We start from the raw sequence: 25,540 nt of genomic DNA, 5'->3' as shown, positions 1-25,540 counted from the left end.
GGGGCCTGGAAGAGTGTAGAAGAACAGAGTATTCTGGATGGGACAGCAGGGTCTGGGGGACACAAAGGGGTCTGGAGAGGGCAGAGGAGTTTAGTGGAGGGGACAGGGGAGTCTGGGGGAGGACAGAAGAGTCTAAAAGAGACAAAGGGGTGTGGAGGAGGACAGAGGAGTCTGGGGGAGGACAGAAGAGTCTAAAAGAGACAAAGGGGTGTGGAGGAGGACAGAGGAGTCTGGAGGGGTAGAGGAGTATGGAGGGGATAGACGCACACTTGTCGGAGCATGCTAGTATATGGTGGGTCATTCAGGTTACAGGTATCTGTGTATGACAGTGTATGGAGCTAAACTGAAGCCAAGACCACCCAAATGGCGCTAAATAAGAAAAAATTAGTAGAAGAACGGTAAAGTTTTTAAGAACAACTTTACGTACATTTAACCTGGGAAATATTGTTAAAGGCTTGGCATCTGGATCCTGACTAGGGCGTGTAGTCGGCTGTGCATATACACAATGTAGGCCGCTCGGCCCCTCTTGAATTATTTGCTATAATTATAATTTTTCTTTCAACTTCAAAGCTGTAATATGTAACAAGTAGCAAACCCAATTGCCACGAGACCCGCAGAGCGGTATCGACCCGTCAGCCATGGAGATCGGCGCCTCCTCGGACGCTCTCGGGTAGCCGGTAATTAACGGGTAAACGTAATCTCACAAAATTGCTGTTATCTGCAACATTTGGAATAATTTTCGGCGCGCCTTATCTATGAAAGATGGATTACCAGTGTTTAGGGACCGCACCCGGGGGGGGGAGAGAAAGTGCGACATGGAATTTAATTAAACGCCCGGAGATTATGAATATGGATGAACTTTGGGATCGTCGCATCTCGAGCGGCTGGAACTGAATCAAGTCGCCGGGATAGATCTTTAATCTGAACACATTAACCGCAGTTACTGGTGTAAGTGGCGGCGGACCCGCGGGCTGCTCTTCGGATGGACTCAGCAGGATTACATAGACCGCCGCTGATTTTATGCTTCCGCTATAAATATCATTGTCCTATATCCTGGGGCATCCACAAAGCTTTATAGGTGGATCTAAAGCAGTGTTCCCCAACAAGTGGCTCTCTAGCTGGGACAAAACTACAACTACCAGCATGTCCTGACAGAGCCACAGGTTGTTGGAGAACACTGTCTGTCTATCAGAGCATGCTGGGAGCTGTAGTTTAGCAATAGCGGAGAGCTACAGATTGGGGAATACTGCAGAAGACTGTAAGGACATGCTGGGAGTTGTATCGCCAGATACAGCGATAACATCCTGCAGATACCATGGAAAGTCGCCCTGGTCATAGCAAAGGCAAACATCCTGAACCTGTTTGTTGTGGAAGGAGCTCGACCTTTAGGGTTTGTTCACACAGGACTGATACGCTGCAGATTTGTTGCAGATTTTCTCAAATAACATCAATGGGGAAGTTAAAATCTGCAGATTAGATGCCATTTCTGGTTTACTGTTTTTCTGGTTCCCATAATCTGGGCAGCTGATGCCGGTGACAAGCTTGGCTCCTAATGGCAGTGTATAGGAGGATGTATACATTAAGCAGCACGGATGGGTGCAATCGCTGGCACTAATGAGTGCTGGTTCCTTGGTGCCCCCCGGTACATAGCGCCGGCCTTTACTCCCTCCAGGTCCCTTCTCCTGCTCGCTGCTTGTCTACCTATCCTAATGAGTTGTGGCATCAGCTAGTGAGGGCTGGGGGGGTAGTGCCGCCTCTGACCCACTTCCTGGATGTCCCCGCTGGATGAGAGCAGGACGCCGCCACTGCCGCTGACAGCTGTGTTCATGCTGTTCCATAATCCCGGGCAGCTCAGCCATTTGCAACGTGAACCAGCAGCTCCATCGATTGTTGTCAGGGATCATGTATGAAGGCAGACAGGCCCGCGCCCTCCGCACATGACAGCCACATACATTAATAAAGACTTCAGGGACAAAAGCTCCCACACTGCCGGCTGGGAATGACAGACAGATGTCTGCTGGTGCGGCCGGGAAGCCATTGATGCCCATATGCAGAATTATTCATCTCCCAATTTGTGTATTTCCAATGTGGGACCATAAAAAATAACCTTAAAGTGACAGCGCTGGGAATATTAATCTCTGCAGCACAACACAGCTTGTCTTTTATTATGGGCCTATTGTGTCAGCTGCAGGGGTTAATCCCAATGGGGGAAATAACAGCATTGTTATAGCTGCACAATTCCAATGTAAGAAGAGAAAGGCCGGAATCTTATAAGAGGGACCAGTGCAGTATATGGGTACATGTATTGAAGGGGCCTACATTTTTAAGGGGAGAGGTCTGATTAATGGGAGGAGCCTCAATAAGAGAGGGGGATTTAATATGGGGGGTGTCTGATTAAGGGGAGGAGCCTCTATGGTAAGAGTGACTGATTAAGGGGAGGAGCCTCAGTGGGGAGGGTGTCTGATTAAAGGGGTTTTCCACGATTAGAAAAAACACAGCAACTTTGTTGCAAAAACAGCTCCACCCCTGTCCTCAGGTTGTGTGCGGTATTACAATTCAGCTTCTTTCAATTCAGTGGAACTGAGCTTCAAACCCACACCCAACCAACCCCCAGGATTTCTGGAAGAAAGCAGACATGTTTTTCTAAGCCTCGACAACCCCTTTAAGGGTAGATGCTGTATTATAGATGTTATCCAGGATTAGAAAAAACATAGCTCATGGCTTATAATAAAATCCACACAGCGCCCCCATCTATATTGAGGAGCCAAGGATCTGACCACATTCACATGGCTTTTCTATGGCTTTTGTTATGAAGCCTAATTTTAGGTCCAGCAGCATGTAGATAACACACCCCGGCCTTACCATGGAAACTGGCAGTAATGTCGATCCTGGTATATTCATCCTGGGCGCCGGGGAGGGGGGTGATCACTGTGGAGGAGCTGTGAATGGGGAGGATGAGAGATAAGTGCAGGTTCGCTGCCAGAATAGAAGCTTTTTGACGCTCTCTGCACCACAATAGGAACAATATCTGTCGGCCTTGGAAATGAGAGGTGGCAATTGTGAGGCAATGAGTGTCTGACAAACCCTGAAAGAATATAGCTCTCCAGCATGTGAGGATGCTTTTGTGTGGCCCCCCTTGCATCAGTGCTGCTCATGGCTTGCTTACCTTCATGCAGAACGTTACCCTCCATCGTCATCCGATAGCCGACGCATCCTGAGACCGGAAAGCTGCAGGGAAGGATTCTCCCGGCACGTCACATGACCTCAAAAGTCAATGTGGTTTCTTGCCCAGGTTATACCTTGCTCATGGCTTGTTCTGCATCTGTGCCCTAACCCTGTTAACCCTACAGGTTCACATCCTGTTTTCCTATTTCCATCACACGAGAGGACAGACCCCTGTGATAGATGCCTTTAGGAGACCCATAGGCTTCTATAAGAAAACGGCAAGCGTCTGTGTAGTCTCTGTCACATCCTGTTTTTTCAGCTGGATAGGGGGCTGTTCACATCATGATTTTAATGCACTTTAGGATACATTAGGGCTGTCCAGCTGTTGCAAAACTACAACTCCCAGCATGCCCAGAAATAGGGGGGGTAGGTGTATACAGTGAACCCCCAGACATATATGTAAGAGCTTAGTGATTTGCTGGCTCTTGCAGTCTAGCAACAAAGGAGACCGACCACAGCGCAGATTGCAATGCCCCTCCCCCTCTGGATAATTAATGTAATTACAACTCGAGTGAATATTCATAGATGGCTGTGACTGTCTGAGATGATGGTGCCCCCCCCCCCCCTCCCTGATGAATGAAGAGGCCGCCATCAGTCCAGTGATTGCCGCTCATCACCTCTCCACTCCGCCTCTGGCAGCTTCAGTACGTTCAGAACTAACATGGACTCTGGGATGGATTTTGTGTTGGGGAAACAACCAGGACCCCCGGAGCTGCCACAACACTGCACAGCCCTGAAACCCTGCAAAGCCCTCACAACTCTACAAAATCCTAAAACCCTACAGAGCCCCCATAACATAACACTCCCCAAGCCCTGCAGTGCCCCCAAAACAACACTGCATGACCCTGAAACCCTATAGAGCCCCCCCCCCACCCCGCAACACTGTTCATCCCCTGCAGAGCCCAATTCCACAACACTACACAGGCCTAAAATCCTGCAGAGCCCTCACAACAGTTCAAAACCCTGAAACCCTACAGAGCCCGTACAACACTGCCCAGCTCCTGCAGGCCCCCCTAACACTGCCTAACCCCAGCAGAGCCCCATAAAACTGCTCAACCCCCTGCAGAGACCCCCACAGCACTGCCCAACCCCTGCTGAGCCCCCTAATACTGCTCATCTTCTGCAGAGACCCCCACAACACTGTGCAACCCCTGCTGAGCCCTCACAGCACTCCTGAAACCCTGCAGAGACCCCCATAACACTGCCCAACCTCTGCAGACTCAAAAAAACCCTTGCAACACTGTAAAATTCTTATACCCTGCAGAGCCCTTTTTACACATAGGACTCCACTTACCTTGACAGTTCCTTCCTCACACGTTCAAAGCCCTTTAATACCATGCAGAACCCCCTTTGACATTTTGCCCCCCTGTAGGGGTACCCCCTGTACGCTGATTGTTTTACCGTCTCCTCAGCTTTCTTCCCTTTGCACCTTCCTCCAGGCGTTTCACTTCTCTTCATTCGCTCCTCACACTTCCGCAGCCCCCCATCATCTTGTCACATTCCTCCAGGTCTCTGCAGCTTTTATGGCTCAGTGGCCTCCTGCCGCTTATTGCAGAGTCGACCACTTTTCATTAACACATTGAGTCTCCCCCTTTTGTCTTGGCGGCTATTAAACTTAGGACACAATGTGCGGAGCTGCGGGGCTGAATACCTGCCTGTTTGTGCAGAGCCTATATCTCAGAGAGGATAAGGCTGGATCAGCAGCCGTGTCCTATCCAGGCCATACATGTAAGAATAAGGCTGATCAGTTGTCTAACAGCAATGATTCCTGACAAATCACTATTTTGCAGCCATTGTAATGCTCATTTGTGTGCCGAAGCACCATACACCTTGGATAAATATGCACACCAGTATGGCTTGTGACACTGGTAGTGCACTAACTGTGTGCTGATCCAGCTCAGGGGCGCCGCCATGTTGTGGGTGGAGCAAACTGAACTCAGAGAATCAGGTCGATGTACCGAGGCACCAGCTCTAGAAAGAACAGAGCAGCAGATCGCCGGCAGCATGGAGCCTCCACCCCGGGGGCCGCCTGCAGCGCGTTCACTCGGATGGAGACTCATTCTCTTTCCTCTTCAGCAATCACTTAGCGTCCATGTCCTCGTGTTGTGGCCGTACTTGTCACATGAAAGGCTGCGGCCTCGCTCATCAGCGCCATTTACATGCCCGAGAGGCTCCTGAGTGTTTGTTGTGGACCTGTACTTGGTGTACGGCTGGCTGGGGGCCTCATTCACGGCTCCGTCCACCCTCCTCTTCTTCGCTCTTTCTGCATTATGTCTCTCTGATTTGTCCCCTTGTTTTTTTGTGCACAGACCACTTGAGGAACAATCGCACAGATTGGAACCTTTCCATGTGATGAATGCAGAGCACGGGGCTGGATCAGACGGCTTGTAACCCTTCAGCTGCTGGGAACGACGTCTTCTTTTCATCCAGCTTTCCTAGACTACTGCAGCATTAGGAGGGGGTACCAGTGGACACAGCAGCAGCGGCACAGAGGCACTGTAGGCCGGGGGTCCTCCTCCAGATGAGGGATCTGCTGCCAGTCTACTTGGCTGTTGCATTAGAGCTCTCCACTATCTATGCTCCCATTGGGTAAGGGGAATCTGTTACCTTGTATACCTAGGCCGATTTGCCATTCAGGATTCTGGAGAAGCTGAGTGACCACTAGTGCAGTGTTGTGAATAGTCTCTGCAGTCCCGCCTGGTCTGATGTCTTCTTTGCTGCCCAGGTCAGGTGGGTTATAGGTTGGTGCTGTAAAAGTGGCAAGTAGATGGCTGATGGTAACTTGTCATATATGAGGCTAGAGAGCAGAAGGTTCATGTGATAAATCAGGGGTCATACATAGTAAGGATGGTGGTGGGGGACGGTTCCAACCTGTGGCTCTCCAGCTGTTGCATAACTCCCAGCATGCCCCGACAGCTTGCGACATCATCTCTGCCGCCTATATAGCAGTGTTCCCCAACATTTGGCACTCAGCTCCCTAACAACCTTTTCCTAGGTGCGAGACAACCTCTACACCCCATATAACTGTATTCCCCAACCTGCGGCTTTCCAGCTGTTGCAGAAATACAACTACCTTCAGCCTTCAGCTGTGAGGCCATAATTAGAGTTGTAGTTTTGCAACAGCTGGGGAGCCACAGGTTGGTTCACACTGCCGTACTTCCGCCAAGGAAAGCAGGCATCTTTTTTATAGATCTAGGCAGATATAAGCAGATTCCTTGTTGCTGGGGATTTGTCAGAGCGATCCACAGCTATACAAGCAAATACAATTAAAGGTTTTCTTAAAGATGAAATGTGTTCTGATTCATCTCGTTCACCCAGCAACATAAACCCAGACTAATCCTCCGAGTAAGCTCCATGCCTCCATTGGTTTTGACCCCCAGGATCATCCAGCACTTTGCTACACAGGGTTGCTGGGCTAGATTAGATCAGGCCCCTCCTTCTTTTTAAGGTCCCTCCCCTCATTTTGGCTCCACCCTCAGCAGTTGATATCCTTCTGTCCTTACTGCAATAGAAAACCAGATTTCTAGTTATTGACTTCCTACTGAGCTTGTGCTTCCACACTGCAGCAAATCAGAACAAGAAGAGCTGCAGTGTAAAGCATCAGTAACATCATCATTGATCTAGATCAGGGCATTATGGGAATTATAGTTCAGCTGGAGGGCCAAAGGTTCCTCATCGCTTCTCTAGATCCCTGCGATGCTCAATGCACGGTTGGGCTGGGACTTGTGTGATTCCAGCCCTAAGCTGATTGCGGGCATATAAACTTCCAGACGATGAACGAGCGAAACCCGACTGCTGTCACCCATCCAGCCAGAAGCCGCAGATAAGATTTCACCTTTTGCCTTTTATCCCTGCACCTCTTCTGCCTCTTCGGGCGGCTCTTCTTGGGTTACAGCTGCGACATGTGGGGGACGCCTTTCATGAACGCTCGCCAGTAGGTTTCAGAAGAGCAGCCGTGGCAAGTGCGCAGAGAGCGCTTACTGGGAATCGAGTTGCAATTTTCCAGGGATTACTAATGCAGAAAAGCTGTAGTGAGGATGGAATCGGCTCCACATTAACTCCGTGTCCAGGTCATTGGGGCCGCACATCAAGGGCTTGTAGCTGCAGAGATGCCGGGGAACATTATACTCTGTATATATGGAGGGTCATACACTCTTTATAGCACTGTTCCCCAACCTGTTACTCTCCAGCTGTCACAACACTACAACTCTCATCATACTGAGAGGTGTAGTTTTGCAGTAGGTGAAGGGCCATTGAGTTTGACACTTGTGGCCTATAGGAGTAAGATCTGTGGACTGTGGGTCCAGGCAGAAGCAATGAGAACTCGCTGCCATGTTCCTGAAGTCAATTTATGACTAAATAGTCCTTGTGGATGGTGCTCTGTCCATCTGACTGTCTTCTTTTGTCTTAGGCGAAACAGTCACCATGGAGGTCTAAACCTGGCCATCACAACATTTAGATACACCCTACTTTTCACAAGAGTCGGGGTTCCCCCACCGTTTAGTGTGTAGTATGACTAGAGAGGATGTTTGAAGATTTTGGGGGAACTTCTTGTGTGATTTGGTGCAGAAGCTCCGCTGCTCCCTTGTTGATCTCCTCCATCGGTTGCATCAGCTCTGCTATGCCTATTCTTAGGGAAGGCTCCTCGGGCTGCAGTATATAGAGACAGATGAGCTTCTCTTCTGGGTGTTTGTCAGGCCGAGGAGCCTGCGGGTTACACTGCTGACTGTCTCCCTCCAGGGGCCACAAATGTCACATCTCCCAGGTCTGTGACATTACACGCACCAGCGGCCTCGCATCCACCATACACTGGTAACAGAATAAAACATCTCGTCCTGGAGTCGTCCTTTCCTGTCACATTGTTATAATTCCATCCAGCGGTTTCTCAGTTACTCGCCTGTCTGGGAAACCATCAGCATGGCTGTCATTGGGGTCTACGCATTGCCAGAATCAAATAATAAAAAAACATTTGCAATGTGTGAATTCACTCCTGTGGCTTATAAGACAATGGCTTCCATCAATGGACGTTTGTCGCATTGGTTACTTCATGTTGGAGTTATCACTATGGTACCAAGCAAGGCATGGGCTGAGCCGTTGTTGGGAAGGATCCATCACATGTCATTGGTCCTGCCTGCAATATGCCCGCTCTGATCACCTCCTGTTACTGTGGTGCTGAGCCTGGCATGGCAGAGTAGCGCTGTTACCAGGTCACTGCACAGAAGAGGCAGCGGGAGTGTAATCCCTCCATCCATCTGCCGGCACGGGCAGGACCAGTTTCTTCAGGTTGCATGAAAACTGGAGACGATAGTAACTCTTTGGGTTACAGGAGGCAGGTCTCATTCACTGTACACAGCCCCGATGATGGGTGCCGACCGTAATGTCTACTATACATTTTCATTCATTACAGTCTTGGCGGGATCGTGAATTGTACAGCACTGTATGTAATAAACTTTTCCTAATTGCATTCTAACTCGAGGGCCATGTTCCTTGGACACATATATATAGGATTGAGTAATCCCTTACTACTGGCACCGACATCGTCTTCAAGGTGCAGGGCTGGCGCATTCAGATGGGGGTGCAAGCCGTGACCTACATAATATAGTCACTATATCACGCTCATAACCATTGAGGAACAGTCTGCATCTCCCCAACCTGACATGGCTGATAACAGAGAGTAATAGATTGTATATACCTGACCTACAGTCACTTCTCCCCAGCCTGACATGGCTGATAACAGAGAGTAATAGATTGTAGTCACCTGTCCTACAGTCACCTCTCCCCAGCCTGACATGGCTGATAACAGAGAGTAATAGATTGTATATACCTGTCCTACAGTCACCTCTCCCAGCCTGACATGGCTGATAACAGAGAGTAATAGATTGTAGTCACCTGTCCTACAGTCACCTCTCCCCAGCCTGACATGGCTGATAACAGAGAGTAATAGATTGTATATACCTGTCCTACAGTCACTTCTCCCCAGCCTGACATGGCTGATAACAAAGAGTAATAGAATGTATATACCTGTCCTACAGTCACCTCTCCCCAGCCTGACATGGCTGATAACAGAGAGTAATAGATTGTATATACCTGACCTACAGTCACTTCTCCCCAGCCTGACATGGCTGATAACAGAGAGTAATAGATTGTAGTCAGCTGTCCTACAGTCACCTCTCCCCAGCCTGACATGGCTGATAACAGAGAGTAATAGATTGTAGTCACCTGTCCTACAGCCACCTCTCCCCAGCCTGACATGGCTGATAACAAAGAGTAATAGAATGTATATACCTTTCCTACAGTCACCTCTCCCCAGCCTGACATGGCTGATAACAGAGAGTAATAGATTGTATATACCTGACCTACAGTCACTTCTCCCCAGCCTGACATGGCTGATAACAGAGAGTAATAGATTGTATATACCTGTCCTACAGTCACCTCTCCCAGCCTGACATGGCTGATAACAGAGAGTAATAGATTGTAGTCACCTGTCCTACAGTCACCTCTCCCCAGCCTGACATGGCTGATAACAGAGAGTAATAGATTGTAGTCACCTGTCCTACAGTCACCTCTCCCCAGCCTGACATGGATGATAACAGAGAGTAATAGATTGTATATACCTGTCCTACAGCCACCTCTCCCCAGCCTGACATGGCTGATAACAGAGAGTAATAGATTGTATATACCTGTCCTACAGTCACCTCTCCCCAGCCTGACATGGCTGATAACAGAGAGTAATAGATTGTAGTCAGCTGTCCTACAGTCACCTCTCCCCAGCCTGACATGGCTGATAACAGAGAGTAATAGATTGTAGTCACCTGTCCTACAGCCACCTCTCCCCAGCCTGACATGGCTGATAACAGAGAGTAATAGATTGTATATACCTGACCTACAGTCACTTCTCCCCAGCCTGACATGGCTGATAACAGAGAGTAATAGAATGTATATACCTGTCCTACAGTCACCTCTCCCAGCCTGACATGGCTGATAACAGAGAGTAATAGATTGTATATACCTGTCCTACAGTCACCTCTTCCAGCCTGACATGGCTGATAACAGAGAGTAATAGATTGTATATACCTGTCCTACAGTCACCTCTCCCAGCCTGACATGGCTGATAACAGAAAGCAATAGATTGTCCAGGTTGCTATCTGTCTGCCTGATAAATCTGGGCCTTGTTTGCACTGAAACATTGGAGCAGAATAGCAGCACAGGAGTCTGATGCAGTGTGGTTCTCTATGTGTTGCTGCGTCTGTATGGCTATTCTAGAGGACACCATTGGGGGGCGCACATTTGCTTACATTCTTTGAATACAGAAGCTGCCACACAGATTTACGGGAAGCTGAGAAATCCCGTCCCCTTCCCACTTTATGCCCCTTTGCTGAGATTACGCATCAGGGCAGGGATTTGGCGAGGTGCCTGTCACTCATTTCCTTACCAGGGCTTTGTTGTTGCCATGGGAATAGTTGTCCGGAGACAGAGGAATGCACATGAAGTGTTACTATAGGGCAGCCCCCCACAGACGGACCCCCAGGGGTCCTTGTATGAGGCACGTGTAATCATAGAGTTCTCAGGTCTCCGCTTAGATCCCTGTAGGTTGGGGCAGAGTTTCACTGCTCTAGGATGGGTTCACATACGTCGCCATTGTCCCGCCCGATGGGTGTTTGCAGATTTTAATGCGTTTTGCTGCACTCTTGGGGATTTTCTTCTTGTGTTGCTATGTTAAGGATTTTATGGCTCCACTTCTGGGGCAACTGATGTAGTGTCTGCAGCGCCCCCTCCACCCGTGTGTCATGGTCTGGGGGTGGAGGCCCACATGGTGACATGATGTGTAGACAGAGGTGCCAAGTTCTATACAAACCCAAACATTATGTGTTATTGTGACCCAGCTTTCTCAAAACGACAACTCCCAGCATGCACTGACAGAGAACCATAAGTTGGGGAACAATGTCCTAAGGCATGCTGGGAAATGTAGTTCTGTAAAAGCTGGAGAGTCAAACACTGCCCATAGGTGGACAGGACATGATGAGAGTTATAGCTTAACTCTGAACATGTGGCTTCATGCAGCATTTCCACCTGGATTTTCTATGTATTAGTCTAGTATAAGTTTACTCTCCATTTCTATAACCCATCACATCCTATATATGTCAGATGGAATGGACGTTACTATATACATTAGTACAATAAAGCACATCATGAAACGTGACAAGTTACATAGAGACTTTGTACAGACGCTCATCGGTGGTAAAGTAACTGTATTCCCGGCTGATCCCTGCACGTTCCCTGTGGTTGGGTTTAGGAGCTGCCGGTCTGTGGCGTATTCCTGCTGCATCATCATCTGGAGGAGGAGGGGAGAGGCCGATCTTAACTTTCTGTTCTGGGCACCGAGACAAGGAGCAGGGGACCCGAGTGGCGTCCCCAGTGGACTGAGCGCTCCATCGCCCTGAGCCTGATGCTATGATGCAAGAAATGGAAATAGGTCGTGTCAGGCAGATGATGGGAGCCAAGTGTCCTGCAGGGGGAGCAGTCTGCTTGGGGCCCTCAAAGGAGAAATAGGGGGAGTAGTGCTGGGGGCTACCAGAGGAGGATCTCAATTGTTTTATAAGATTCTTCCTTAAAAGACTGTGTTTGTAAGGAAAATCAACCTTTGCTTTTTGCAGTGTTTTTCCATGTTCACCAGTGGCGGATTTTTTTCCACATTTCTCTGTCAGTCAGTAAGGAAAGTCCGCAGTAAATCTGCGGTGTCTGCCATATTCGGATGTAGAGCTTTTTTGCTGTTTTTGGCTGTGTGGTGGAGCATAGAGCTTTCTTGCATTGCGTTGAATTTTTTTTCCGTAGCCCTTAATTATTACGGCTGTAAAAAAACAACAAAAAAACCCCATTGAAATAATTATTCCGTTTGGGGGGGGGAACTTACGTTGTGCACCTCCAAAAACCATATGTGAACATGGCTGAAATGTAGTCTTCTTGTGTAGTCCAGTTATAACAATATTTGAGTGTCTAGGAGAGCTGGGTGACAACCAATAAGGCCGCCATTGCCGTCACCGCCGAGAATCTTATACATTTGCAACCACTACAGGGTGCGGATTCTCATTCACTCATCTGTTATCCACACCGTTCACGCATCAGATCAGGTTTTATTTCAGCAAATGCAGCAAAAGACAAAGCATGGGGAGGGGGGGGGGCAGGATTACGGTGTGGACCTCTGTATACATAGCAATTTAGTTTCTAGTTTAGCACATAGAAACTTTGCAAGTAGCGGCAACCAGAGCAACTAATCCTGTATCCTGTCTGCAGCTCCAGTCCTGGACTCTCCTGCCTGCTGGAACTGTGCAGGCCAAGACTTTGTTCACACAGTGCAGTTATTTTTCAGTGTGAATGAGGCCTAAGGAGGTCAGTTCTAGTGTAAATGTATCCGAGACTAATGGGATCAGGGTGTACAAAGCATAGAGAAGCCCAAAAGTAGACCCCCACCCACACACCAGATGTCTAAAGAGTTAACAATCTAATCTGTAATCTCATCACACACACAGTGTATCACTCCCATCATCCCTGACCTCAGTAGCTCACAATCTAATCCCTTTATTACACAAACTGTATCACTCCCATTATCCCTGACCCCAGGAGCTCACACTCTAATCCCTATACTACACATACTGTATCACTCCCATCATCCCTGACCCCAGGAGCTCACACTCTAATCCCTATACTACACATACTGTATCCCTCCCATCATCCCTGACCCCAGGAGCTCACACTCTAATCCCTATACTACACATACTGTATCCCTCTAATCATCCCTGACATCAGAAGCTCACAATCTAATCCCTATACTACACATACTGTATCACTCCCATCATCCCTGACCCCAGGAGCGCACAGTCTGTCTCCCTATACTACACATACTGTATCACTCCCATCATCCCTGACCCCAGGAGCTCACAGTCTATCTCCCTATACTACACATACTGTATCCCTTCCATCATCCCTGACCCCAGGATCTCACAGTCTATCTCCCTATACTACATATACTGTATCACTCCCATCATCCCTGACCCCAGGAGCTCACAGTCTATCTCCCTATACTACATATACTGTATCACTCCCATCATCCCTGACCCCAGGAGCTCACAGTCTATCTCCCTATACTACACATACTGTATCACTCCCATCATCCCTGACCCCAGGATCTCACAGTCTATCTCCCTATACTACACATACTGTATCAATCCCATCATCCCTGACCCCAGGAGCTCACAGTCTATCTCCCTATACTACATATACTGTATCAGTTCCATCATCCCTGACCCCAGGAGCTCACAGTCTATCTCCCTATACTACACATACTGTATCACTCCCATCATCCCTGACCCCAGGAGCTCACACTCTAATCCCTATACTACACATACTGTATCAGTTCCATCATCCCTGGCCCCAGGAGCTCACAGTCTATCTCCCTATACTACACATACTGTATCGCTCCCATCATCCCTGACCCCAGGAGCTCACACTCTAATCCCTATACTACACATACTGTATCCCTTCCATCATCCCTGACCCCAGGAGCTCACAGTCTATCACTCCCATCATCCCTGACCCCAGGAGCTCACAGTCTATCACTCCCATCATCCCTGACCCCAGGAGCTCACAGTCTATCTCCCTATACTACACATACTATATCACTCCCATCATCCCTGACCCCAGGATCTCACAGTCTATCTCCATATACTACACATACTGTATCACTCCCATCATCGCTGACCCCAGGAGCTCACAGTCTATCTCCCTATACTACACATACTATATCACTCCCATCATCCCTGACCCCAGGAGCTCACAGTCTATCTCCCTATACTACACATACTATATCACTCCCATCATCCCTGACCCCAGGATCTCACAGTCTATCTCCCTATACTACACATACTGTATCACTCCCATCATCCCTGACCCCAGGAGCTCACAATCTATCTCCCTATACTACATATACTGTATCAGTCCCATCATCCCTGACCCCAGGAGCTCACAGTCTATCTCCCTATTTATATAGTGTTAATGTAGAGTTTACTTGTTGATTCCCCCAGTGGGACATGGCCAGATGTGACTCTGTGTACAGTGCTGTGGAATATGTCGGCGCTATATAAATGAATACATTAGATACATTATTCTCCTTTTTCTATTCAGAATGTAAATCTTGGCGGGCGCGGGGGGATTCGCTGCGGTTGCGTTGGGCTTAGCGTCCTGATTCTGTAGCCTAGATAAAACGCATCACGATTACATCTCCAGCTCAGAGACAGTGGGGGAGGAAAGAGGAAAGATGGCGTCCTGTGCAAACCTCAAACACGGAATAAATGCGGACACAGAAAAGTTCCCTTATAAAGTGGTTGAAGGGATCAGGACACAGGACAGTATGGCGGAAGGGGACACACTGATGGAGGGGCTCCACAGACATTGTCTGGCATCTGCATAAATGAGCTCAGGAGGGGGATGAGGGGAGGGATTGTTCTTAACTCTGCTTCTCCCGGAACAGATGGGAAGCGAAGGGCCCTGGCTGCTCAGGATTAAGGCCGGCCAGGGGCCCTCACGGCTGATTTGAGGTTAACAGGACTGGAAAGGAGGCGTCCGGGGTGTGGAGCAGATGGTGCGGAGAAGCGTCCCCGCAGCTTACGGGCCACCTCCGGCATCAACAATCCCACACATATCATGTAGGTTTAGTGCCTGGGACCCCGCCTGCTTCCTGAATCCTTTCCCAGTGTCTGTGCTCGGCTCCCTGCCCTCTTCCCTGCCCGCTTTTCATCTCCGACCAGAGAGAGTGCAGTCTTATTCTTAAAGGGCATCTCCACCTGACATCTAGAGAGAATCTGCTGTCCTGTTGTCTCCAGTTCTCTGCAGCTTTTCTAAAAAAGAAATTGGGCAACAATATGGCAGCCAGGGTAGTATCACACACTGTCATCGCTGTTTGTACGGATGGGCTGACATTGGCTGCAGCCGCAATGCATCTGAAAACCGCACATATTCATATTGTTTGTTCATTTACCCACAAATCCGTATGGCCACAAATTGCAACCCGCACCCATGTGCTATAGCGGCACAGCCACCCGGAGACGTTCCATGGCATCGTACTCTATAAGTACATTCACACTATGCGGTTTTGTTCTCCCAGCAAATCCAGCACCTGAAACAAATACACCGTAATAATAGACGCCCAAGAAAGCTGGATGACAACTAATATGGCCGACATCTTCCACAAGATTTCTTATCCTGCTTTCCCAGACCTCTGAAGTTTGGCCCTAGATACACATATACACCTGCATTGTGGCATTACTAGCCAGGTTTGTCGTTCAGTAGTCTAGGCAAGCTGGATGGCAACCACTAGGGTAAGTGCTGTGGTGGCCATATTTCTGTTGTCCCCCCCCCCCCACACACACACACACAGACCCAAAGGCTAAAATGACCTGAGCCCCTCCCCCTCCTGACCTCTGACCTGGCCATTTCCCTGTCTTGTCATCAGGTCTGGTGACAAAGTGATGGACACAGAGTCAATAGTGTTAATGAATCCTAACGAGATCCCAGCATTGTGGGGTGGAGGCAGCCTGAAGGGGGACATTGATTTATCTGCAATTAACCAGGACCGGTGGGCCATACATACAGTGACCAGGACTGGTGGGCCATACATACAGTGACCAGGACTGGTGGACCATACGTACAGTGACCGGGACTGGTGGGCCATACATACAGTGACCAGGACTGGTGGGCCATACATACAGTGACCAGGACTGGTGGGCCATACATACAGTGACCAGGACTGGTGGACCATACGTACAGTGACCGGGACTGGTGGGCCATACATACAGTGACCGGTGGGCCATACATACAGTGACCGGGACCCGTGGGCCATACATACAGTGACCAGGACTGGTGGGCCATACATACAGTGACCGGGACTGGTGGGCCATACATTCTCCTGGTTATTGGCTGCTCCAGAGAAGGGGGTGCTCCCTCAGTGGCCGCACAGCGGATGTGACCCCTCTCTCTTGACCCAGCACTGAAGAGGTGCCTTCTTCTCCAGCCACAGAGATTACTAGGACAAAGAGTCCCCTCTATTCTTCACATGCCTCCAAACTTCACCAGCCACCAGGCCTTCCTGTACAAACAGAGCTAATGAAGTCGTGACCGGGACGTGAACCATGTGTGTATCTAATCAGCAGTTTGTCGCCATATATCTAATCAAGAGTGTGGCCCAGTGTATCTTATTCGCAGTTTGTCAGCAAGTGTCAGTGTGTATCTAATCTTCAGTGTGTATCTATCCAGAATGGTGTCAACATGTATCTAATCATCAGTGTGTATCTATCCAGTAGGCTGCCAGCATGTATCTAATCATCAGTGTGTATCTATCCAGTAGATGTCAGTGTGTATCCAATCAGCAGTGCGTCAGTGTATATCTAATCAGCAGTGTGTATCTAAATACCAGTGTCAGTGTACCTATTATTAGCAGTGTCAGTGTGTATCCAACCAGTAGTGTGTATCCAAAATGAGCTGTGTGCCCTTGTGCCTCTAAGCAGTAGGATGTATCCAACCAGCAATGTGTATCTAGGCAGCAGTTTGTATCTAACCAGCAGTGTGTACCGAGTTTACAGTGTGTGTATATGTACATCTAAAGGTAGTGTGTATCTAAGCAGCAGGGTGTACCTATAGGCAGGAGGTTATACATAGGCAGGAGGTTATACAGCCTGTTTTTTTCTCCTTCAGGGAGAAACACCTGTGAGGCCACCATTACAGCTACTAGAGGGTGGTCACCCAGCTTTCCTAGAGTCCTGATCAGCAGCATTGCTGGAGACCTGCAGTCATGTTGGTGGTCACCCAGCTTTCCCAGAAATAGATATAATGGGGGATGGGGAGTCTGGTCTTGTCCCAGAGTTGTTACCCCACACCAGGGGCAGATGTGAGTCCTGTAGGTTTTGTGACCTCATCCAGTCCATGGTTTAGCAATCATTAACCCTAGAGCTGAGGGGGTTAACCAGGAGTGCAGCGTCTTGGAGCCTGTGCTGTGGGGCTGTGTACTGCAGACAGTGGCGGCAGCGCAGGATTAGGGTCGCCTCCAGGCAGCTTCTAAAAATAACCCTGCAAGACTCCTCCACTGCTGTCCCGGCTGCTGCAGCGCTGCGTGTACCCCATCACTGGGAAGCCGCTGCACCCCGGCCGGGAATGATGGGGGAATAACTCATGTGGGTTCAGGATGGTGACAGGAGACGATACCCTCCAGGACGCTGCCAGCACTGGTAGGAGTATAGGGGCAGATGGATTCTGCTGCCCCCTCGGCTACTAGTAGAATTGGGAACAGCCCTTAATTCTCCAAATAACTGGTGTCCACACTGAGCCATTTCCTTCTCAGTATATGGGCGACATTTGTCCCACAGGACTGGAAAGAGATTGGTGCTCACTGATACACTGTAACAGATCCCCAGCTTGGTTAGAACCTATGGATGTAAATAATGAAGAAGTAAAAGCAGATTATGTTAGAAAGCTGTAGAACTGTTAAGCTGTTACCACTGCTGAGGTTAATGGTGCTTCTTCTCTTCTCTCTTTCCAGGCTTTCACTTGAGTGGCACTGTGACCGAGCCGGCAACACAGTCAGAGCCAGAAGCCACCTACAAAGTGGCCATCAGTTTTGACCGCTGTAAAATCACCTCAGTGACCTGTGGTTGTGGCAACAGGGACATTTTCTACTGCGCTCACGTGGTGGCGCTCTCACTGTACAGAATCCGCAAGCCAGACCAGGTCAAACTGCGTCTTCCCATCTCAGAAACCCTCTTCCAGATGAACAGGGACCAGCTGCAGAAGTTTGTCCAGTACCTGATCACGGCGCACCACACGGAAGTGCTTCCCACTGCCCAGAAGCTGGCCGACGAGATCCTGTCCTCCAACTCTGAGATTAACCAAGTGCACGGTAAGGGCCCCTGCATCCTTTGGGTCTGGTGCATGCTGCTCCTGACTGAGCCAATGATCCGGGTCATTCTGAAATCTCCTCTCTTCCTGCAGGTGCCCCCGATCCCACAGCCGGAGCGAGCATCAACGATGAGAACTGCTGGCATCTGGACGAGGAGCAGGTCCGGGAGCAAGTGAAGCTCTTCCTGTCTCAGGGAGGATATTACAGCTCCGGGAAGCAGCTCAACTCCATGTTTGCCAAGGTAAAATGTATTCACATGCTGTACCAGGCCCAAATATGAATGACCCCTCCATTGCCCAGTAGATGGTGCCTGTAGCAGTTACCCAGGGCAGGGTTTACCTTCATTATGTAACATTATGTCTCCCGCCACACAGGTGAGGGAAATGCTGCGGATGAGGGACTCTAATGGCGCCCGCATGCTGACCCTGATTACGGAGCAGTTCATGGCGGACCCCCGGCTGGCACTGTGGAGACAGCAGGGCACAGGAATGACGGATAAGTGCAGACAGCTGTGGGATGAGCTCGGTAAGTGCGGCTGCATTATTGTGCGTCAAAATTTGCAGCAACTACGCTACCTGTAGCCATGCTCAAAGGTTCACACATCTGGCCAAAATATGTCCGTAATTTAGAGGTAAAAATACTGCTGTATTGTCAATGAATGCTTTACACTGAAGTCAATGGGAAATACCACCCTCCTAATGAATATTCAGCCGGCGCTGTGCAGTGATAAGCACCAGAGTGGCGTTACTGAAAATCGCTGCCCCAGTATTCATTAGGAGGAGGGGCCAGCTGGGCAGATCGCTACAGCGAGGGTGGTAGTCCTGCCCCCAGGGCACCAAAATGCTTCATTTGCATATGAAAAAGGCGCCCTGAGCCCTATAGGGACATGTCAGCAGGTTTTCAATGCATAGTTTTGCATAGAAAATCCACTGCAAATCCATGTGCATATTTACCCTTTCCATGGAAAATCTGCTATGTCAAATTTGCACCTAACCATGGAGTTTGCAGTGTGAAGCTGATGCAGTGGATATGTTACTGTTACTCAAATAAAAAAATTTATATGATATACATTGGATATATACTCCCCCCCCCACATTTAAGTCAGAGGAGAAAATCTGCAGTAAATTTACACTGGCAGATATGTTTCTGAAGTTTCTGTGATTGGCTTTGCAGAAATTTCTCTTCATGCTGCATAAACCCCATTCAGCTGGATTAAATAGTCTTCCCTTTGTATGATTGTCACAGCTTCCATACAGGTAACCTGACAGTTTTTGTTTGGGTCTCGCTCTAGGGGCGCTGTGGGTCTGTATTGTCCTGAACCCCCACTGCAAACATGAAGAGAAAGCCTGCTGGCTGCGACAGCTGAAGAGGTGGAACGACATGGATGTGTGTCCACTGGAGGATGGAAATTATGGCAATGACCTACCTAACATCACCAACGCCCTCCCTCAAAGCAACGGCCACGGTAAGCATCAGGCAAAATCCACCCAAGGTTCAATGGATTCTCCAGCTGAATCAGTAGAATGGAAAGTTCTTGTGATTCTTTCAGTCTGTTTCCAAAATCTCCGCTTGCTGTCATTATAACAGAAGAAAGTTTGCTTTAGTTGTATTTTGTCCACATTGAAACGAACCCTCAGCTGTGAGCAGCAAACCATCACTAAGGCTTCCCCTCTCTGACCACAAGAAGAGATCTTGCCTGTTAGGAGGAACTGAAAAATAAAGTTTATTAGAAAGTAACAGAACTTTCAATTATATAATGATTCACCTTTATATGGCTCGGATCACATGGTGCATTTTCTTACATGATGGGAGTTGTAGTTGCAGACCACTGATCTCAGATTGGTTCCCCCCCCCATCATTGTCTTCTGCCGCTGTCTTCTCCAGATGTTTTTCACACTGTGCAAGAAGTGAACTGTAGAGCGTCATAACCCTGCAGAATTTTTCTTCTTTTTTTCCCCCCAAGAGCTCTTTTGTGACCTGAGCAATCTCATCCTCCCCCAATCATCTGATGAGCCGCGCAAATCAATGTCTGAGGCTTCGTCAGACGCACTTGTCCTGATTGCCCTGCGTGCCGCGCTCTCACCAGGAGGACAGGAGGTTGATTAAAGCGCGGCATTTACTTCCCTGTAGAGTTTTCTTCTGTTTAACTCTTCCTCTCTGACAAAACTTATTCCTGTTCTGTAACCAAAGCAGAGGATGTGAAAGTGACAACTCCTGCCGCCCGCCACCAGATGCCAATTCTGTTCTCTGGTTTTTATAAAGCTTCAATGCAGTAAAACTGTAAGAATTGAGCTCCAGAGCTGCACTCACTATTCTGCCGGTGGAGTCACTATGCACATACATTATAAGCAGTTGATTATTTTGCTGGTGGTTGTAGGATTGTTTATAGGTTTATTATCCCTCAGTGATGCGGCAGAGTTGGATCAGCATATCTTCCTCTTTCCTGTAGATTCTCTGGTGCGCCCTAGGAGGACAGTGTTTACCCGGGCAATTGAAGCATGTGATCTGCATTGGCAGGACAGCCACCTACAGAGGATCATCAGCAGCGACTTCTACCTGTCACCGTCCTGCCAGAGGGACGGAGAATCTCTGCTCTTCAACTCCCAGGGACAACCCCTATGGCTGGGTGAGTATAGAGTGCACAACTACAAGCCTCATCCTCTCCCTGCTGCCACTGTATGGTATTTCCAGGGAGGCGGACAGTAATGTTAAATTATTCTGCTCTGGCAGCTGGAGGTGTTAAGATTCTCCCGATCTGGTCATTGGTCCAATATCTCATGAGATTGGGACATACGTTGGAGTTCACCATGGTGGGAGTTGTGTCTCATTGCCACTTATGTTCCCTTGTTGGATAATAGTTAACCCTACAGGAACAATCGTGGTTCACAGATTCTAAATATACAGCTTTTTGGGGTTTTTTTAGAACATGTTCCCACGGCGTGCGCAAGAGTTGATGCCCTGCGATCTCATGGTTATCCCAAAGAAGCTTTACGCCTGGCAGTTGCCATTATTAGCACATTGAGACTGCAGCAACAACGGCAGCTGGAGATCTACAAGCAGCAGAAGAAAGGTGAGCTGGGTGACTGGTATGGAGGTGTGTGTATGATGCTGGGTGACTGGTCTGGAGGTGAGTGTATGATGCTGGGTGACTGGTATGGAGGTGAGCGTATGATGCTGAGTGACTGGTATGGAGGTGTGTGTATGATGCTGAGTGACTGGTATGGAGGTGTGTGTATGATGCTGGGTGACTGGTATGGAGGTGTGTGTGTATGATGCTGGGTGACTGGTATGGAGGTGTGTGTGTATGATGCTGAGTGACTGGTATGGAGGTGTGTGTATGATGCTGGGTGACTGGTATGGGGGTGTGTGTATGATGCTGGGTGACTGGTATGGGGGTGTGTGTATGATGCTGGGTGACTGGTATGGGGGTGTGTGTATGATGCTTGGTGACTGGTATGGAGGTGTGTGTATGATGCTGGGTGACTGGTATGGGTGTGTGTGTATGATGCTGGGTGACTGGTATGGAGGTATGTGTATGATGCTGGGTGACTGGTCTGGAGGTGAGTGTATGATGATGGGTCACTGGTCTGGAGGTGAGTGTATGATGCTGGGTGACTGGTATGGAGGTGTGTGTATGATGCTGAGTGACTGGTATGGAGGTGTGTGTATGATGCTGGGTGACTGGTATAGAGGTGAGTGTATGATGATGTGTGACTGGTATGGAGGTGTGTGTGTGTGAGATGCTAGTTGACTGGTATGGGGGGGTGTATGATGCTGGGTTACTGGTAAGGGTGTGTATGTATGATGCTGGGTGACTGGTATGTGGGTGAGTGTATGATGCTGGGTGACTGGTATGGGGGGGGGGTGTATGATGCTGGGTGACTGGTGTGTATGTGTGTATATGATGCTGGATGACTGGTCTGGAGGTGAGTGTATGATGCTGGGTGACTGGTCTGGAGATGTGTGTATGATGCTGAGTGACTGGTATGGAGGTGTGTGTGATGCTTGGTGACTGGTATGAAGGTGAGTGTATGATGCTGGGTGACTGGTATGGAGGTGTGTGTATGATGCTGGGTGACTGGTATGGAGGTGTGTGTATGATGCTGGGTGACTGGTATGGAGGTGTGTATGTGATGCTGGGTGACTGGTATAGAGGTGTGTGTATGATGCTGGGTGACTGGTATGGGGGTGGGTGTATGATGTTGGGTGACTGGTATCAGGGTGAGTGTATGATGCTGGGTGACTGGCATGGAGGTGTGTGTATGATGCTGGGTGACTGGTATGGGGGTGTGTGTATGATGCTGGGTGACTGGTGTGGATGTGTATGTATGATGCTGGGTGACTGGTATGGGGGTGTGTGTATGATGCTGGGTGACTGGTGTGGATGTGTATGTATGATGCTGGGTGACTGGTGTGGATGTGTGTGTTTGATGCTGGGTGACTGGTCTGGAGGTGAGTGTATGATGCTGGGTGACTGGTATGGGGGGCAGTATATGACGTTGGGTGACTGGTGTGGAGGTGAGTGTATGATGTTGGGTGACTGGTATGGAGGTGTATGTGTATGTTGCTGGGTGACTGGTCTGGAGGTGTGTGATTGAACCTGGGTGACTGGTATGAAGGTGTGTGTATGATGCTGGGTGTGTGGACGTGTATGTATGATGCTGGCTGAGTGCATGGTGCGCGTGTTACATGGTTGCGATCGGTGAGATTATTTTATATAGACATTTCTGGCCTTTGTTTCTGGCAGAGCTGATTCAGAGGAACGCGACCACAATCACCAACCTGGAGGGATGGGTGGGGCACCCACTGGACCCCATTGGATGCCTGTTCACCACTCTGACTGAGGCATGCCGGGTGGACGAGGAAAACGCCATGGAAGGAACAGGTAGGAAGGGATGCTGCTCATCATAACTGACAGTACAGCCGCTCCTAGAACCCATGTAGTGCCCCCTTGAGGCCAGGCATGGTGCAGCATGCCCCATGATTGTTTCTTCTCTTCCCTCACAGAAAGCAGCGAGTCCCAGCGCCCAAACTACCAGCACGTGTGCGTCCTCAATGACTCCCTGGAGAACGGAGAGTCCTACCTCTCCCTGGCATTGGAGGTGGCTCTGATGGGCATGGGGCAGCAGCGCCTGATGCCTGAGGGGCTGTACGCACAGGATAAGGTGTGCCGCAATGAGGAGCAGATCATCGCCCGTCTGCAGGAACTGGAGCTGGATGCCGTGCTGGTCCAGACCCTGCGCAAACAGTGCATCCTGCTGCTGGAAGGTGAGAGTGCCATCTTCTGGGGGCAAGCCTCCTAACACATTAGTGTAGCATAGTGTGGTCCAGGATATAACACTGAGACACAGGGAGAACATGCAGAGTCCTTGGGGTTCCTTGTGCGGAAATTTCACATACAGCTCTGTGTTATAGGGGGTCCGTTCAGCGGTCTGGGGGAAGTCATCCACCGGGAGAGCGTCCCCATGCACACCTTCGCCAAATACCTCTTCTCTGCATTGCTGCCCCACGATGCGGACCTGGCCTATAAGCTGTCTCTCCGCGCTATGAGGTGAGTGGGTGATACGAAGATACAAGTCACATAATGTGGAGACATTTGTGTGAGTCCAGGACCTGCAACATGGCAGGAGGTGTAAATGGCACCTCCAGGTATTTAGGACTGCTGGGTGTAATTTTATCCATCTGTCCTTTCTTTCAGACTCCCAGTGCTGGAGAGCAGCGCCCCCTCAGGCGATGTATCCCACCCTCATCACCTTGTGTCTGTGGTGCCGAGCCGCTATCCCCGCTGGTTCACTCTGGGGCACCTGGAGTCACAGCAGTGTGAGCTCGCTTCCACCATGCTGACTGCTGCCAAAGGTAAGGACCACTTCTGCCCCTACTGGTGACAATCAAAATTACATTTAAACTAAATAATGTCTATCTCATAATCCACCTCATATTCTCTACTTCCTGTCAGTGAATGGAAACTTTCATGCACGTATTACAGTGTGTCAGTATAAAGACACCAGCACACAACTCTGCCGTCCTGTACTGTATTCAGGTTATATAGTGGTTACATTCTGCACCAGTTCTTTCTTGGGATGTCTTTGACTCCTGGATGTCCTTTTCTGTCCACAGGTGACATGCTGCGCCTCCGCACCGTTCTCGAAGCCATACAGCGGAACATCCATTCCTCCTCATTGATCTTCAAGCTGGCACAGGACGCCTTTAAGATTGCCACGCCAGCTGACAGCAGCTCCGACACAACATTGCTCAATGTAGCCTTGGAGCTCGGGCTGCAGGTACGGATCAGCACCATCTTATTATCTGCATTCCTTTAATCTGTAGCATTTATAACAGCGTCTAAATCATTGACTTCTTTTGCCCTCAGGTCATGAGGATGACGCTTAGCACGCTAAACTGGAGGCGCAGGGAGATGGTGCGGTGGCTGGTCACATGTGCTACGGAAGTCGGTAAGTATGTGGAGGCATCACTACCTTCATACATGTAGAAGGTATTGAACAGCCCCATATTGTGCAGAACACAGACACCCCCCATAGATCAGCCCCATACAGTGTAGAATACAGACTTACCCCTCCTCCAGAGAACAGCCCACATATAGTGCAGAGTACAGACTCCCATAGAACAGTTGCATATAGTGTGAAATAAAGACCCCTCCCCTATAGATCAGTCTCATATAGTGCAGAATATAGACCCACAGAGAACAGTCCCCATATAGTGCAGAATGCAGACCTCCATAGAACAGCCTCAATATCATGTGGAATACAGCCCCCCCCCCCCCCCCCCATACAGTGTAGTGCAGACCGTCCTCAAGAGAACAGCCCCATTACCACGTGGAATACAAACCACCCATACAATAGCCCCATATGCAGAATGCAGACCTGTATGGAATAGCCATAGTCTTCTGTGTGACTGTATCCTTACAGAAAGAAATCCACAAACTCTGGCCATAAGTCCATGCAAGAACATTTTATTCACGCTTAGGTGAGTATAGCAGCCTTTGAGCTATTGTGTAGCAGCACCTTGGAATAAAACGTTCTTGCATGGACTTATGGCCAGAGTTTGAGGATTTCTTTCTGTAAGGATACAGTCACACAGAAGACTATGGTCTGGAGGCGCACAGATACAGGTGTAATTAACACCAAGGGGGACATTTATTAAGTCCGGCGTTTTTTACGCCAGACTTATAAATGTCCCCGCATCTCCGGCGCTACGGGGATTTATTTATTGGTGCGCACAGCCGAAAACCTATGCCAGCTGAGGACTGGAGTAGGTTTTCGGCGTATCTTTTGGCGGACTCGGCGTACTCGGCGGAAAGTGCCGATTTGCGAATATTTTATTCGCAAATCGGCCATTTGCGAATAAAAAAATACG

General features: G+C 49.2%; 1 protein-coding gene across 2 annotated transcripts in view; it reads left to right on the top strand.

Moving 5' to 3' along the window:
• The window catches only part of ZSWIM5 (zinc finger SWIM-type containing 5), a 40,847-nt gene that overhangs the window by 10,922 nt on the left and 4,385 nt on the right, over positions 1-25,540 (top strand). For both annotated transcript variants that reach the window (XR_011364301.1, XM_069981238.1), the window contains exons 2-13: positions 17,810-18,166; positions 18,259-18,407; positions 18,541-18,691; positions 19,458-19,631; positions 20,616-20,792; positions 21,090-21,236; positions 22,914-23,051; positions 23,174-23,434; positions 23,582-23,717; positions 23,865-24,022; positions 24,284-24,447; positions 24,537-24,618. Coding sequence is in view for 1 of the 2 variants with exons in the window: in XM_069981238.1 (XP_069837339.1) it covers positions 17,810-18,166; positions 18,259-18,407; positions 18,541-18,691; positions 19,458-19,631; positions 20,616-20,792; positions 21,090-21,236; positions 22,914-23,051; positions 23,174-23,434; positions 23,582-23,717; positions 23,865-24,022; positions 24,284-24,447; positions 24,537-24,618 (2,094 nt within the window). In the remaining variant the exon portion in view is untranslated. The remainder of the gene's footprint in view (positions 1-17,809; positions 18,167-18,258; positions 18,408-18,540; positions 18,692-19,457; positions 19,632-20,615; positions 20,793-21,089; positions 21,237-22,913; positions 23,052-23,173; positions 23,435-23,581; positions 23,718-23,864; positions 24,023-24,283; positions 24,448-24,536; positions 24,619-25,540) is intronic.

This window comes from Dendropsophus ebraccatus, chromosome 8, assembly GCF_027789765.1.
Source record: "Dendropsophus ebraccatus isolate aDenEbr1 chromosome 8, aDenEbr1.pat, whole genome shotgun sequence".
NCBI classification, from domain to species: Eukaryota; Metazoa; Chordata; class Amphibia; order Anura; family Hylidae; genus Dendropsophus; species Dendropsophus ebraccatus.
Note: the sequence above shows the minus strand (reverse complement) of the source record. Positions and strands in the feature narration are given on the sequence as shown.